Source organism: Crinia signifera, chromosome 6 (genome assembly GCF_055691185.1).
Source record: "Crinia signifera chromosome 6, ASM5569118v1, whole genome shotgun sequence".
Lineage (NCBI taxonomy): Eukaryota > Metazoa > Chordata > Amphibia > Anura > Myobatrachidae > Crinia > Crinia signifera.
In genome coordinates this window covers 193,894,576-193,912,225 of record NC_139222.1, presented here as the reverse complement: position 1 = coordinate 193,912,225, position 17,650 = coordinate 193,894,576, and the positions used below count along the sequence as shown (strand labels likewise).

General features: G+C 49.7%; 1 protein-coding gene across 1 annotated transcript in view; it reads right to left on the bottom strand.

The window, feature by feature from the left end:
* HIF1AN (hypoxia inducible factor 1 subunit alpha inhibitor) overlaps positions 1 to 9,003 on the bottom strand; it is a 33,324-nt gene extending 24,321 nt beyond the window's left edge. The window contains exon 1 of the mRNA XM_083148497.1: positions 8,706 to 9,003. Coding sequence (XP_083004623.1) covers positions 8,706 to 8,891 — 186 coding nt within the window. The 5' untranslated portion in view covers positions 8,892 to 9,003. The remainder of the gene's footprint in view (positions 1 to 8,705) is intronic.
* Between the last annotated feature and the right edge of the window lie 8,647 nt (positions 9,004 to 17,650).

The following is a 17,650-nucleotide window of genomic DNA, read 5'->3' as shown; positions in this document are numbered from 1 at the left end:
ATCCCACTCCTGGGGGGGGGGGGGGACCCATCTTGATGACAGATCACCTTAAAAGAAATGAAATCTATGATTTCTAAAGGCCCATACACACTGGGCAATTTTAAGCTGAAAGCAGCTCATGTTTACCGTTGGAGCCCAGCATGTATGGCCTTGGTGATTGGCGCTGGTGTGCGCTCCCGCACCATCACCGGCGGCTGCCATTCATCTGCTGGTATTACCAGCCGAGAGGACGGCTTTCTATAGCATCCTGCTAAGGAAAGCCATCCACCCCTGCGAAAATCACACAAACAGGCGGAAATTGTTCAATATGTATGCACTGAGGGCCTTACTCAGATCTGAGCTCAGTACAAATTTGTTTGGAAAAATGGACAAACTCATGCACACTGCAGGTGGGGCAAATGTAACATGTATAGAGAGAGTTAGATTTGTGTGAGTTATATTGTTTCTGTGCAGGGTAAATACTGGCTGCATTATTTTTACACTGCATTTTAGATTTCAGTTTCAGCACACCCCACCCAAATTTAACTCTCTCTATATATGTTACATCTGCCCCACCTGCAGTGCACATGGTTTTGCCCATTTTGCAAACAAATTTGTACTGACCTCAGATCTGAATAAGGCCCTGAGTGATTTTCATCCCAGCTATTTTTCATTATCATCGCAGAGCATACACACTGGGCAAAAATGCACACACCTTCAGTCTTTTTTTATTTTTTTTTGCTTTTCTTATCAACTAATTTCTGTAAATAAACCTTTTTTTAAAGGTTTAATAAACTAATTAAAAAAAATATATATTTTTAGCTACATTTACAAGGGATCCTGATGATACAGGGGATCATTCTGGCAAAAGACTGCATTCCATTTCTCCAGCTTTGTTCTGTTCATATTGTACAGTGAACTGTGGCTACTGTCCTGCATTCTCTGGGAGATGAAGCAACAGACCACATACTGTAATGCTGCCCATACACTTGTGAGATATTGTATACAATCATTCAAATTCGACCAATTCATCGAATGATTGTATGCATTTTTAAGGGACTTTTTGACGCGATGCGCGGGCACGCCGTCGAATGCCGCGTCGACAGATATTATGTGCTGCACATAATATCTATCGAATTGTAGGAGCAGTCGCATGTGGTTTTTAACCACATGCGATCGCTCAAATATAATCTGTGGGTGGGGGGCGGAGGGGACGCATTCAGCGGAGTGGGGTTTGGGGAGAGGGGGCCCTAGGGACCGCTGGCGGCGTACCTGCGTCTCGTATCAGGGGGCGGTGGTGTAGTGTAGCGCTAGCAGTTGCAGGCGGCAGGAGTTAGTGGTGGCGGGAGAATTGTTTAAAGCACCGAGATGCCCTGTGATTGGTTGAGAGAGCTCAGCCAATCACAGGGCAGCCCAGTATTTTAAACAAATCTGCCACCACCGCTGACTCCCCCAGCCTGCAAGCGCTACTGCTAGCATACACTACTCCGCCGACCCCTGCCAGCACCCGATGTGCCATCGGAAGGTGGCATGCGACATCGGGTGCTGACTTTTGCACCCAAAAATGTAATCGGATTCGATGGACATCATACTTCGATGTCGCATCGAATCCTATTGCATAAGTGTATGGGCACCATAAATAGACTTCATATACAGTAGACCCTTGGCCAACGTTTGAAGCATTAGGTGTTATACCTCATTAGTACAAGTTCACTATTCATAGCTAATCTACAGTACTTACTAAAATTGGAAGGGAATAACCATAGATGGCTGTATAATGCTGGGTACACACCAGGACGACTAGGGCACGATTCTGTCAATTTAGATCCAATTCCGACCGGTTGTATGCAGATTGTATGTACTATCGTGTGTTTTTGACATTTATTTGATCCGATTCCGATCAAATGCGCGTTCACGCCGCTCGTTTGGTCGCATCTTTGGTCCTACGTGCTGCAGGTAGGATCTGTCAATCCCAGGCCGACCGACCGTCAATCGTATGCAGATCGTGAGTGTTTTTTGCCGCCTCCGTCGTCCGTCCGTCGGTGCGTCCGTCGTTTGATCCAGCCTATTTGAGTGGCATTTCCTAAACACTCCCCCGGCGCCATGTTTTTCCACATAGCAAACAGCGCTGGCGCAGCAGTTGGACTCTCCTTCTTGTCTCATCTCCCAGAACAACAACCTGGTATGTTTGCACTCCCAATGCTCTTCTATGCATGCCCACTGTTGCCACCAATGTATATAGTGTGTATAAAGCACTGGTTTGGCAACCGTGCACCCGACCATGTCACTGTTTTTTTTGGGTGGGCCCCATGTCTGTGTGTATACATATAACCAATGTCCACCATTGCAGTATTCAAAGCACTCCTCTCTGCTAGGCCCCATTCACCTGTGTGTGTGTGTTTGTGTATATATAGATATATATACATAAACCATTGTCCACCATTGCAGTATTCCAAGCACTCCTCTCTGCTAGGCCCCATTCACCTGTGTGTGTGTGTTTGTGTATATATAGATATATATACATAAACCATTGTCCACCATTGCAGTATTCCAAGCACTCCTCTCTGCTAGGCCCCATTCACCTGTGTGTGTGTGTTTGTGTATATATAGATATATATACATAAACCATTGTCCACCATTGCAGTATTCCAAGCACTCCTCTCTGCTAGGCCCCATTCACCTGTGTGTGTGAATAGCAATCTGCACAATAAAATGTATAGTGGTTTTCATAAAAGTTTATTAACATTTTAAATACTTAAAACATAAGAACTAGGTAAACTGGTAACTATAACTATAAAAATTTAAATATGAAACAAAACATGGGTATAACTATAACAACTAAAATGGTTTTATCTTTTTACAGTCCCAATGTCCAACGCAAAGGAACAAGAGTTTTTGGAAGGGTTTATTGAAAAATATCGTACACACGAATGCCTGTGGAGAACCAAATCCAAGGAGTATTCAAACAAAATGAAAAGAAACCAAGCCTTGGAGGAGTTGGCACGCTACAGTCTTCCATTTCACCCAGAGGCCAATGTTGAATGGGTGAGGAAACGCATCCAGAATATGCGCACGGTGTTCTTAAAGGAACACAAGAAGATGGAGGCTGCAAAGAAGTCTGGTGCTGGAGTCGACGAGATGTATCAAACATCGCTCTGGTACTATGACCGGTTGACATTCACCCTCAGCCAGGAGTCGATGAGGACAGGAGTAGTCCTTATGGTCGAACAGGAAAACCAAGAAGTCGCGGCGCAGGAGGAGGAGGAGAATTCGCAGTCTGCATCGGTGAGTCTATTTTTTTGGCTATCTAATTGATTCCTCCTGCCAATCCACAGCGCCCTCCCCATTAAAGTAGGCCATGTACTCTTCCCTCACCTGTTTGGCTCGTGCACTCCCTGTGTAGCGTTGTGTTGGGGTTTGCAAGGAGGATATCTGCACTACCTCCTCTGGCAGTTCTTGGTCTTCTTGGAGTGCTGTGCCTGTAGCCCTTTGCTGTGTGGCTTTTCTGCGGAGCAAATTGTGCAGGACACAGCACGCCGTGACAACCCAGTCAATTTTGTCCACCCTCAGGTTAATGGCAGTGTGAAAAATGCGAAACCGGCTTGCCAGGATGCCAAAAGCATTTTCCACAACACGCCGTGCCCTGGATAGCCTGTAGTTAAAGATCCTTTTGTCATGGTTCAGGCCCCTTTGCGCATATGGCTTCATGACATGCTCGTGCAGGCCAAAAGCCTCGTCAGCCACAAAAACAAAGTTAAGCCCCTGTTTAGTTTCCTGGACAGACGGCAAGTGAAGGGTGTTCGCTATGAGCCTTTCGTAGAACTTTGTGTCCTTGAAAGTGCCACCATCCGATGCACGGCCATTCCTTCCTACATCCAGGAAGATAAACTCATAGTTGGCATTCACCACAGCCATTAGTACAATGCTAAAATAGCCCTTGTAATTAAAATAGTAGGAACCACTATTGATAGGCTGGGCTATGCGGACATGTTTGCCATCAATGGCTCCACCGCAATTTGGGAAGTTCCATCGCTGTTCAAACTCCTCTGCGATGACTTTCCATTCATTCACGCTGGTAGGGAACTGAAATTAGAAGTAAATAGAATTGATTAGTAAACATGTTCAATTTTTTTACAGCTTGGTGACTACCCACCTGCAACCCCAGACCTATCTGTCCTATCTGATAATGCATGCACATCTAACGAAGTTCCTACTCCGGCACGCACTCCGCCACCCACCCTGGAACCCACTCCACCACTCCCCCGTGCCAAAAAAATGCGTGGCAAAGGAAAAAAAGGAGAAGCAGCGGCACATGAAGAATTTATGATGCGGGCACATCAAGTCCTGCAAAGAAACCCGGACAAACATGACAACTACTTCACTTATGTGGCAGAGTGTGTTCGCAACATGGCTCCTGACCAGCAACTTACTTTTGAAAAGTTATGCATGGAGTTGGTGTATAATGGCAGTTTAGGGTATCTCAACAGTGGCACTAAAATAGTTGGCATTGGTAGTGCACCAGACACACCACTGTCATTAGAATCACCAGTGCCTACTCCGCCTGCCACCGTAGCAGGCCAGTCGAGCACAATTCCAACACATACCCAGTCAACACCTACACAGCCTTCTCAACCCCCCCAGTACCGTCAATTCTACAGTTCTTTACTGATAGAAGATCCAGAGTGTCCTGTTTTTGAGGATCTGTCTTAAAAAATAGGCTACTTTATCATTTACCATCGACATGGTCTCAGCTGCAGGTATGTGATGGCCACTGCTCACATGGCGTATGGCGCACATCAATGTGGCCGGGACCATTGCATCTGCGCCATGCGCCATGTGGGCCGCAGCCTTTACATATCTGCAGCAGACATCCTCTGCCACACAAGGGCCACAGTGTGTATTTTTGTTTATTTATATGCTGCTACCTGTACCTGCATTACCAGAGGGAGAACAGGATTCTCCTCAATCTGGATAGCAAACTCCATTTATTGCCCTTTTGTCTTTACCAATAGTATGGGGTACTGTGCGGCAGACATGGTCTCGGCTGCAGGTATGTGATGGCCACTGCTCACATGGCGTATGGCGCACATCAATGGGGCGGGGGCCATTGCATCTGCGCCATGCGCCATGTGGGCCGCAGCCTTTACATATCTGCAGCAGACATCCTCTGCCGCACAGTACCTTATCCCTACTGTTGTAAGGGCATGTTCCAGAAGTTACCAGAGTGTCTTTTGTCTTGGTTTTCTACATATATGCTGCTACCTGTACCTGCATTACCAGAGGGAGAACAGGATTCTCCTCAATCTGGATAGCAAACTCCATTTATTGCCCTTTTTTCTTTGCCAATAGTATGGGGTACTGTGCCGAAGACATGGTCTCAGCTGCAGGTATGTGATGGCCACTGCTCACATGGTGTATGGCGCACATCAATGGGGCGGGGGCCATTGCATCTGCGCCATGCGCCATGTGGGCCGCAGCCTTTACATATCTGCAGCAGACATCCTCTGCCACACAGTACCTTATCCCTACTGTTGTAAGTGCCTGTTCCAGAAGTTACCAGAGTGTGTTTTTTGTTTTTTTATATGCTGCTACCTGTACCTGCATTACCAGAGGGAGAACAGGATTCTCCTCAATCTGGATAGCAAACTCCATTTATTGCCCTTTTGTCTTTACCAATAGTATGGGGTACTGTGCGGCAGACATGGTCTCAGCTGCAGGTATGTGATGGCCACTGCTCACATGGCGTATGGCGCACATCAATGTGGCCGGGACCATTGCATCTGCGCCATGCGCCATGTGGGCCGCAGCCTTTACTTATCTGCGGCAGACATCCTCTGCCACACAGTAGCCCGTACTTATTGGGAAAGTTTAAACTGGGTCATACATACTTAAATCTTTATATATAGTGTGTGTTTTTGTACAATATCTTTTATATATGGTATTATAATATATTTTTGTTGACACAATCTATTTACTATTTTACATGTTTTAACCATGAAAGGCCTAAAAAACCTGTTTCTGTCCTAGGCCTAAATTATAAATAAAAATATTTTGTTTGCACAATAAAGTGTACAGTGTATATTTCATCCTTACCTTGCAATACTGGTACTGCAGCACCTTCACAATGGCTTTGCAGGTCTCCGGGATGATGAGGCCCAAAGCTTGCGGGGAGATGAGGGATCCAAACTTTAGGTCAGCAAGAGACCGTCCTGTCGCCAGAAACCTCAGGGTGACCACCAGCCGTTCCTCAGCAGGGATAGCCATGCGATACTTGGTATCCTGCTTCTCGATGTGGGGAGTCACCAGACGCAGCAATTCCTGGAATGTGGCATCATCCATCCTCAAGAAGTTACGGAAATCGTCTGGGTTATTCTCCCTGATGTCCCTGAGCAGTGGCATGTGCGAACGAGTCTGACGCTGAAGTAGCCACTGCTTTGTCCAGCATGATCTTTCTCTCCTGCGCTGGGCTCTCTGACGCCTGAGCTTCAAAACTGCATAATAGAGCAGGTACTGTTGCTGGTGACTACCCATCACTGCATTCTCCATAGTGCAGGGTTAAAAGACACTTTGTAATGGCAGGCAAAACAAAGTAATGTGTAAATAGCTATGTCCAGCGTTCAGCAGGTATAAACCAAGCCTCACTAGTAACAAAGCAGAAATACACTGGTTTAAAATGGCTGCTGCTATTCCTATCCCCCTCTGCTAGTCCTCCCCCTCTGCTAGTCCAGCCCCTTCATTCAAATTTCAAAGGCCCATCTGACGACGGTCGCATGTGTTCTTGCAAAAAAAACAAAAACCAGCGATCCGACCGTCTTAACGACCATCGCGGGCGCATCGGGATCGGATCTAGATCGTTCCGCAAAAAAACACAATTTTTGCTAATCGTTTGCTGGGGACTGCCTGGGAGCTCCCGGGAAGTCCAAGGGAAATCGTTCCATGGTCGTCTATCGGTCGTGCACGACGGTGGTCGTCCTGGTGTGTACCCCACATAACTCCACATAAATACCTATTATCTCTCCCGTCCTCAAGGACCATTAAATGTAAGAAATTTCAAATCATGTGATAATTCGAATCATAAACCCTCAAGTGGTTGTCAGCATGAGTAAAAAGCAAATACCATGCAAGCATATATGAATAGTGATTACTTGTATTTTTACTAGTAAGCATATAAGAGGCATCTCATTGCAGAAGACAAAACAAATGAAAAATGACCCAAATAAAATAAATACCTATTGCAAGAAAATGCCTTTGGTTTACAGTATAACATCAATGCCAATGGTTTATAACATCATATAGGTTTACAATAAAGATACCAATTATACCCCTTTTCCACTATACAAGCCGGGTTGCACCTGGGGTTATGTATCAGGAAGCGACCCGGCTTGCAATCCCTTTCCCACTAGCATCCCGACACGGCATAATGCTGAGCGGCTGATGTCATCAGGAGGTGGGGCTGGGAAATGAGAGGCAGTCCAGGAACAATCCAAATTATAGTATGATGACTTTAATAGGCAAATTCATGTATGGTGGCTGCCAATCTTGGCCCTCACCATATAGGATTGCCTCATGGCGCGATGCGCAGCTGTAAGGCATCATGGGGGGGGGGGGGGTGATGCAGCCGCCGTGTCGCTGGGAGGGGGAGAGGAGTGACAGCTACTCACCTCCACCCTGCGGGGTCCTGGCTCCCAACTACCGCCCTCCAGTGGCCGGCACCCTAGGAAAATGACTAGAGCTGACTAGTGGTGGCGCCGGCCCTGCCTAGAGGTGCCATGAAAAAACTATAATGCTTTAAGACGCCAAAAAAAAGCTTGGGAACCATTGGTGTAGGGCAGTGGTTCTCAACCTCAAGTACCCCTTGCAGGTTTTCCAGGTCACCCAGCAGGTGCACAGGTGTACTCATTATTCACTGACACATTTTAAAAGATCCTCAGGTGGAGCTAATTATTTCATTTGCAATTCTGTGTGGTGACCTGGAAAACATGCACTGTTGGGTGTACTTGAGGACCGAGGTTGAGAACCACTGGTGTAGAGCTATTTATTTATAGTTTCTTCCTCCAGCACTGTGCTTGCCTGCTCAAACCCTTTTCCTACAGCCCTGCTTCCAGTTGATCACATCACCCTCCTTCAGCTCTGTGCCCCATACTGTATGTTCACACATGCTCCCTACACACATTCCACCTTTAGTCCTGCTCACGCTCCATCATGCAGCCCTGTGCCAACTGCTCAAGCTCCATCCTACAGCCTCCCATCCCATAGCTCTGTGCCCACCTGCTCATGCTCCATCCTACAGCCTTATGCCCACCTGCTCATGCACTATCCTACAGCCCAGTGCCCACCTGCTCACGCTCCACCCTACAGCCTAGTGCCCACCTGCTCACGCTCCACCGCACCCTACAGCCCCATGCCCACTCTCCATCACATAGATCTGCGCTCACCTACTCACACTCCATCCTACAGCCCTATGCCCACCTACTCATGCTTCCCCCTACAGCCCCGTGCCCACCTGCTTACCCTCCATCCCGTAGATCCGTGTCCACCTGCTCACACCCCATCCTACAGCTCAGTACCCAGCTGAACAGATTACCCTCCTTCCCTCTGTACGCCTGGTGCACTACTTCCCCGACCCTGTGCCCATCGCCGCGCTAATGATTAATTCTACTTCCAATACCACAATCACATGAGCTAATTGTCCCTAACAGGAGCTCTCCCACCTCTAGTGGCCTCACCTCATTATCAATTAACTCTTCTGCCCTGGGGTCGGAGTGCTGCAGCCGAGGGATCTGACGGGTCTGGAACTGGTATGAACGGAACTGAGACTCGCTCCAGCCGGGGCTCTGGAGCTCGGCTTCTCCGGCGCCGGCTCTGTTCGTTTCAGCCACCACTTCGGCCGCAGATGCCCCGGCCTCCGCCATCCCCGGGCGGCGCGTACCTAGCAGCTCCCTCTCAGTAACTATACCGATAAGGACAACGTCCCGGCCCGAAGAGCAGCAGCGAGCTGAGCCCAGGCAGGAGCGTCGGCGGACGCTTATCGGACGCCACAGTGACCCCCAGCGGACACCATAGGAACATGCACTTGTGCGCTTTTCACTTACAGTATATTGCAATATTATACTTGTATTGTCTCAGGCTCCCACAATCGCAGATTATAAAAGGAAAATTTACTGTTGAAGGATAGGGTGTTGCCCATAGCAACCAATCACTACTTATTTCTTAAACACCTCTAGAAGATAATAGAACCTGATTGGTTGCTTTGCACAACATCCCATTTTAACTCTCAACTCTAATCTCATCTTAATCTCATGTTACATGCATCTAAAAACATAAAAATGTGTCTGTATTTTGTCCAAGACACTGCAAAAACTCTGATCCATGCACACATTATCTCATGCATTGATTTTTGGAACAGCCTCCTAAGAAAAGACTATCACGACTACAATCCATTTTGAATGCAGCTGTGAGCAGTGGCAACTCTTACATCTGTTGAGATGGTGGGGTCCGCTGCTGGACCCCACCACTGGTGCCCAGGGACAGCAACAGAAATTTTGGGCATACGCCTCACCTGCTCCCTGCTTGGATTAATTCCATCCTGCTGCTGCTTCTTCCTTCTTTCCTCAGCGGCTCATTACCGCCCTCCAGTGGCCGGCGCCCTAGGCAGATGCCTAAAGCTGCCTAGTGGTGGCGCCGTCCCTGATCATACTGATGCATTCTCTCACCCTGTGCTCTGCGCTTTAGCAAACTGGTGCACTCCCTCGCCCTGCGTCCTGCATTCTATCACTCTGACACACTGCCTTACCCAGCAGCCTGCGCTCTATCAATTGACGTGCTCCCTCACACCACGGCCTGTGCTCTATCACACTGACGCACTCCCTCACCCTGCGTTCTGCGTTCTATCACACTGACGCACTTCCTCACCCTGCAGCCTGCGTTCTATCACACTGATGCACTCCCTCATCCTGCGTCCTGCGTTCTATCACACTGATGCACTCCCTCATCCTGCGTCCTGCATTCTATCACACTGATGTGCTCCCTCACCACAGAGCTCTTGCTCTCATACATACGCAGTCCCTCATGCCCCGGCCTGTGCTCTATTACATGACATGCTCCATAACCCCCCCTGCAGCCTAATCCTCACTAGTGCCTACCCAGGTATGCTGTAACCCAGAGGTTCCCAAATGCGGTCCTCAAAGCACCCCAACGGTCCAGGTTTTAGGTATATCCATTGCTCAGCAAAAAAAAAAGGTTAAATCAGACTGACTGAGTTACTAATTAAGTCACCTGTGGCCAAGCATGGATATATTTAATACCTGGACCATTGGAGTGCCTTGAGGACCGCGTTTGGGAACCTCTGCTGTAACCTAACTCTTACCTCCCCCACCCCCTAACCATAACCCACCCCACCCCACATGTATGCACAGAGCCGGCCCTAGGCATAGGCAGACTAGGCAAATGCCTAGGGCATATGGAATGCCTAGGGGCATCTCAAGCCTAGCCTAGGGCATGGCAGGCAGGCTGAGAGGTTTGGGGCAACGTTTGCCCTGGTGATAGTTGCTTTTTGTTACCTACGGTGGCTTGGCATCCTGACTCCCGAAGTTTTGCCTCACAGCCGTGTTAAGCTCCGCCCCAGTCCCCGATAAGCTCCGCCTTCGGCCAGCAGTGCAGAACCCCACTGCCAACACAAAGCCGCGCCCATGGCTTAGCTCCTCCCCTCCATAGAGCCCAGCAGCAGCTTAGGTAATGAATATGGAGTGGCTGCTGAAAAAAATCTGGTCTGTGCTGTGACAAATATGGGTGAGTCATTGCTGACTGCTATTGATCTAATGTACATGTGTGCGTTTGTGTATAAAATATATATAGGCTGAGGGGGAAGGCTTTGGGTAGGGAGGGTTAGAGTTAGACACTTAAAAGGAGGTGTTCAGGTCAGACTGCGGGACAGGGGGTTAGCTTTAGGTGGTAGGGTACGGGGGTTAGGGTTAGGCACTAGTGGGTTGGGGGTGGACAAGTAAGTACTCACCAGCCCCCTGTCCAGATTATCTCTTTCAATGATATTCTGAATGCCAGCATCCTCGTTGGCAGCACAACCACTTACAGCGGTTCACACTGGAGTAACCTGTTCACCACAATATATCCCATGTATATGTATATATATATATACATATATATATATATATATATATATATATATATATACACATACATGCTGTCACCCTCTGCCTCCCCTTCCACCACTACCATTCCTCCAAATACTTCTTACAGCCATTGCCATAAGTAAAAGCTTCTAAAATGTGGAAATTAACAGAGGGCTGTGGTCCGTGTGTTCTTATACTGCTCAGTCCAGTTTGGCACTAATATATATATATATCTGTGTGAATTCTTTATGATTCTTGAGCGGTTGAGTGTAAGTTTTGTAAAAGTGTTTAAATTCAGCTCGGCATGTATGAGCGAGGGATGCTGAGGTGACTTCTGTGAGTGATGCTGGTGTGATGTGCTGACCAATTGAGGGGTGATGGGTGTTTCTGGCTGCTGCTGTGATTTGTGCTGCTGTGTGATGGATGCTGTGCTGTCAGAGGCAGAGGAAGTGGTGTTGCAGCTGGTGCATTGCACTGGCACCTGCTGCAATGAAGGGTTCCACAGCAGACGGCAGTATAATAACACTAAGCTTAGTGGTGAAATTATCTGCAAAAGGGCACCAACAAAATTTTGCCTAGGGCTTTACATTTGCTAGGGCCGACTCTGTGTATGCACACACACACCACTTACTCTTACCTCAGAAACACCAGCAGGGTGCAGTCTTACTAGCAGCAGCCTCTCTTCCTGCTCAGGCAGCAGCACCAGCATCTGTGTGAGTGCCCTGTAGCCCCGCCCCCATTGAGCCTGTGTAGCTCCGCCCCATTGAACCTGTGTAGCCCCACCCAACCCACATCCCTCCAAGTTGGGGGGTCCCGAGCCGCACACCGTAGTGTGGCTATCTGAGCTGCTGCCAGCTGCAAGTCTTGACACTGCGAAGATCGTATTGCTCTGTGGCCCCTCAAATCGTCGGGGTCCGGGTCAACTGTCCCCTTTGACCCCCCGTCGCCGGGCCTGCAGGTGCCCGCTGGTCCCTGCCACTGCCGCCGGTGCCTGCTGGGCCACGCTGTTGGTCCTTACCCCATCATGGTCATGTGACCAGCACATGCGCAGTAGTTTCTGGTATTGCGCATGCATTTGGCCCCCGGCCTCTGTGCAGGGCCGGATTAAGGTCTGTGGGAGCCCCCCCCCCTCCCTGGATGGAGGCAACCCCCCCAGACGGAGAAACCCAACCCCCCCCCCCCGATGGAGGCAGCCAACCCCACGCCCACCCCTAGATGGAGGCAGGTCGGCACACCCCCTGGATTGAGGCAGGTCCCCCCCTCTCCTGGTACCTGGCCAGCGTGGGGATCCGGGCAGCAGGGTCCATGCAGCACTGGGGAGGCATCGGGGTCCTGTGGTGGATGGGAACTAGTCGCGCAGGGATCCCGCCACTGACTTCCCATCTGCCGCAGGGACTACGTTGCCTCCCCAGCGCTGCATGGACCATGCTGCCCAGATCCCGGTGCTGGCCAGGTACCAGGGGAGGGGGGGACCGGTGTGGTGGCCCTGGATGTGTGTGGGCCCCGGGGCAACTGCCCCTGTCACACCATGTATAATCCACCACTGCCTCTGTGGCTGCTTCGGCAGCAGTCCATAGAAGCATATTCACAGTACTGGGTCCGGCGCATGCGCAGTATCATCCTCAGTACTGCGCATGCGCAGAACCTGTTTTTATGGGCTGCTGTTGAAGCAGCCCTTAGAGCAAGGCTTGACAAATCTATTTAAAATGTAGGAGCCAGGATGAAAATGTCGGAGCCACACAAACTAAGACTAAAGCTGTGTACACACAGAGCAATATGATCGCTGGCAATATATTACTCAGCAATCATATTGCTCAGTGTTCCGTTTTCATCAGCGACCACTTCCGGGAGAAAAGGCAGGGGAAGTCGTTGGTCGGAGAAGCATGCTCCTCTGTCCAGCGACCATTAGGGGACTGAAAACAGAGTGTGCACATTGCCTGCGCTACTGACATCCAGCCGGAGGGCTCAGTGCGCTGCTGCTGTTTTATTGGAAGGGGGGCCGGGTTAGGAAATGCTGCCGCTGACCTGCCCACGACCAGATTCTGCTTCCTCCCTCCCAAAAAATCTGGTCGCCAGGAAACAGAATCTGGTCGACATGGCGACCTGGCTCCCGGTATTTGTCGAGCCCTGCTGTCACAAACCGCAGATCTCACCATCGGAAACATCGGTCACTGCCATCTCGATGGTCTGTGCTGCATGAGAGGTCTGTCATCCGCATGGCTTCTGATGTGTGGTGTGATGTCCCCAGTGTCCCCGTGGTCCGTTGCCATAGCTCCCTGCCCGGTGCACGCCGCTCCCGGGCAGCATGGGTGCCGCCATGACACTCTCAGTCAGCTGATTCCCCAGACCAATCCCCGCTCTCCAATCGCTTCACCTCTGACCCACACACCTGTACCTGGATCAAGGTGTGTGCTTCTTTCCCCAGCATTGATTGGTGCTGCAGCCGGCAGCCAATCACAGACAAGCAAGGGGGATAAAGCCGGCCTGCGGCCTTCCTTCCTTGTCTTGAACAACTGCTTACCTGCTCTCAGTATTCTCCTGTGGCAGAGAAGTTCCCAAGACTCCGAGATCTCCAGGCTCCCCTGCGTCTCACTCCAGCGTTACCTGCACCCGCTATACCCACCTGGTTCTTACCATCTCCAGAAGACTCCTGCCTTTTCCACCTCTGCAGTCGAGTACAGGTGCCTCGCCATTACCATCTTCGGCTTCCAAGCCTTTCAGCGACATTCTCCATCTTGTCCTGAACTACCGACAGGCTCCGTCGACTCCAGCGTCGACATTTCTCTGCTGTGCTCTATAGAGACTTTACCATCCACGTCCTATTGCTCCAGCATATACCTGAGCCATCCACCAGCCGTCGGCACCATTGTCGGCACCACAGTCTACCTCAGTTGTCGACATCCAGTGCAGTCCTCTGCAGTCTCCAGATTGCCTCATCCTCATTATTACCTCCAGTACCATCTCTCTTGCCTGCGTCCAGAGGACCAGGGCAGGGGGCCGCGACCTGCCTGTCAGACGCAGCTAAGTCCAAAGTTCCTTGCGGGGCTCCCTGGTGAATACCGCTGGCAGGTTAGACTCCGCGCCCCTGTTCCTGGTCTCCGTCAACTCTCTGGTTCGCTGTGCCCTGATCTCCCCGTGTATGTCCTACATCAAACCTTCTGCCTTTGGCTCTCCAGCGCCCTCCACTGGTCCACCACGGTCACAGCCGGGAACACAGAACCCGCCTGCGCTGACAGTTTGTTCAAGACCGATGGACTCGGCTCAAGACCCCAGTGTGGGACCAGCGGTCATCCAAAATGTTACCGCTCGAATAGAGACTCAGGAAGCCACTCAGCAGCGAGTGATAAAATTCCTTCAAGAGGTATCCAATCGATTGGACACATTACAGCAATCATTGCCGACTCCTGTGTCAACCGCCCAGGGGAATCTGTCTTCACCCGCTGCTTCACCTTCTCGTCTCCTGCTACCAGTTCCCAGCAAATATGACGGCGACCCAAAACTCTGCCGGGGGTTTATCAACCAATGTCAGATCCAGTTTGAACTTCTTCCACACAATTTCCCTACCGCCAGAATCAAGATAGCCTACATTGTCTCCCTGCTAACTGGCTCCGCCCTCAATTGGGTATCACCGTTATGGGAGAGATCTGATCCCCTGTTGTCAGACTATGGCAAGTTCTTACAGACTTTCCGCCGTATATTTGATGTACCTGGACGCTCTACTTCAGCATCCACAGATTTACTACGGGTCAAACAAGGGTCCCGATCCATGGGACAATATGTGATCCAGTTCCAGACTTTGGCCTCTGAGTTACAATGGAATAACGAAGCCCTGACAGCCGCGTTCTGGTTAGGGGTATCAGACCGCATTAAAGACGAACTGGCCACCCGCGATCTTCCTGATTCCTTGGAAGACTTAATCTCCTTGTGTGTAAAGATTGATCTCCGCCTCCGAGAAAGAGGTCTAGAGAAACAAAAGAAGTTAATTCCCAAGTTTTCTCCCCGAGTACGCTCAGAGTCCCCTGCGAGTGAAGAACCAATGCAAATAGGTAGATCACGCCTGACTCCTGAGGAACGTTCCCGTCGACAGCGCAACAAACTATGCATCTATTGTGCTGCTCCCAGTCACTTCATCAATGATTGTCCCGAGCGGTCGGGAAACTTCAAGGCCTAACCTGTAACGGAGGAGTTAGGTTAGGTCATGTTTCGAAGTCTCCTCCCTGTACTGACTTTACCCTCCCAGTGTCCCTAGAGACCCCTGCTGGACTTAGATCAAGCTCCGCCTTGGTCGACTCCGGGTCGGCAGGGAATTTCATTTCTCAACACCTTGTTACCAAGTTACAAATTCCCGTGATGCCTCTACATCCTCATCTCATTGTCACAGCAGTGGATGGCAGTAAAATTCCGGGCAGTGAGGTACATGCCTGTACCAAACCGGTTCTGCTAAAAGTGGGCACATTACATCAAGAGCACATTCAATTTTTTGTCATTCCTAAAGCGTCTTATGATATTGTGTTGGGTCTTCCTTGGCTCAGGCTCCACAACCCCACCATCAACTGGTCGCTTTTACATTAGAGCAATGGAGTCATCATTGTCATCAGCATTGCATTAATCCTGTGATACCTGTGCGCTCTGCCGTTGCCACCTCTTTGCCTGGTCTCCCCGAAGTTTACAGAGACTTTGCTGATGTGTTCTGCGAACAATCAGCCGACACACTGCCGCCCCACCGTCAGTGGGATTGTCCAATTGACCTCCTCCCCGGGAAGTCCCCTCCCAAGGGACGCACGTACCCATTATCGGTCCCTGAGACTCAAGCCATGTCAACATATATTCGTGAGAACTTACAGAAAGGCTTCATCAGGCCCTCAAAGTCTCCAGCGGGCGCAGGATTCTTTTTTGTAAGAAAAAAAGATGGTGGTCTGCGACCTTGTATTGATTACAGAGGGCTAAATAACATTACAGTCAAAAACAGCTATCCACTCCCCTTGATTACAGAATTATTCGATCGAGTGAAAGGTGCCACTGTCTTCACCAAGCTGGACCTCCGTGGGGCATACAACCTGATACGTATCCGCAAGGGTGATGAGTGGAAGACTGCATTCAATACGAGGGATGGTCACTACGAGTATTTAGTGATGCCCTTCGGCCTCTGCAATGCCCCAGCTGTCTTTCAACAATTCGTTAATGAGGTCTTCCGGGACATGCTGTACGTCTGTCTTGTGGTCTATTTGGACGACATTCTAATATTCTCCAGAGATTTACATTCACATCGTTCCCAAGTCAAAGAGGTCCTCCTCCGTCTCAGAAAAAATCAACTCTACGGCAAGATTTCCAAATGTACATTTGAGGTATCCTCTGTCCCATTTCTAGGATACATAATTTCCGGGTCACAACTGAGCATGGATCCTAAGAAATTGGAAGCCATCACTGGGTGGTCTCAACCCACCACGTTGAAAGCCGTCCAACGCTTTATCGGCTTCGCCAACTATTACCGAAAATTCATTCGGGGTTTCTCCACTCTGATTGCTCCTATTACTGCTCTCACCCGCAAGGGTGTCAACCCGTCTGTCTGGTCCCCAGAGGCCTTGTCTGCATTCCAGTTACTGAAACAGTCATTCATCTCTGCACCCATCCTGTCCCAGCCCGATATGGAACGACCTTTCTCTTTAGAAGTCAATGCCTCTAACATAGGGGTAGGTGCAGTATTGTCCCAGACATCCGAGGATGGGAAGCAGCATCCCTGCGGTTTTTTCTCACGCAAATTCTTACCAGCAGAGAGAAACTACTCCATAGGCGACCAGGAGTTACTGGCTATCAAATTAGCACTCGAAGAATGGAGGTATCTCCTGGAAGGAGCCAAGTTTCCAGTTATCATATACACTGATCATAAGAATCTCCTGTACTTACAATCGGCTCAGTGTATGAATCCTCGTCAGGCCCGGTGGTCTTTATTCTTCTCCAGGTTTTCTTTTAAGATCTTGTACCGTCCTGGTTCTCAAAACGTGAAGGCTGATGCCTTATCCCGCTCCATGGAAGAGGATCCTCTGGTACCAGAAAATCATTCTATCATTGATCCCATCGCATTTGCTCCCACGCAACTTTCTCCTGTACCCCCTCCTGGCAAAACTCTCGTACCCCCTGAGCTCCGCCAAAGACTGCTGTCCTGGGCCCACAAGTCCTTGTTCTCCGGACACCCTGGCGTCCAGGGCACGCTTGAAATCCTTCAACGATCTTACTGGTGGCCCCAGATAAGAAAAGACGTCAAAGACTTTGTGGCATCGTGTACTGTTTGTACCCAGCATAAAACCCCTCGTCAAATCCCTGCTGGGAAACTTTGCCCCTTATCCATCCCAACGCGTCCATGGACGCACATCTCAATGGACTTCATCACAGAGTTACCCAAGTCCCAAGAATACAACACCGTCTGGGTGGTAGTTGACCGTTTTTCAAAGATGGCCCGATTCATACCCCTCTCCGGGTTACCCTCCGCTCCTAGTTTGGCGCAGTTATTTGTACAGCACATCTTCAAAAGCCATGGCCAGGGCCGA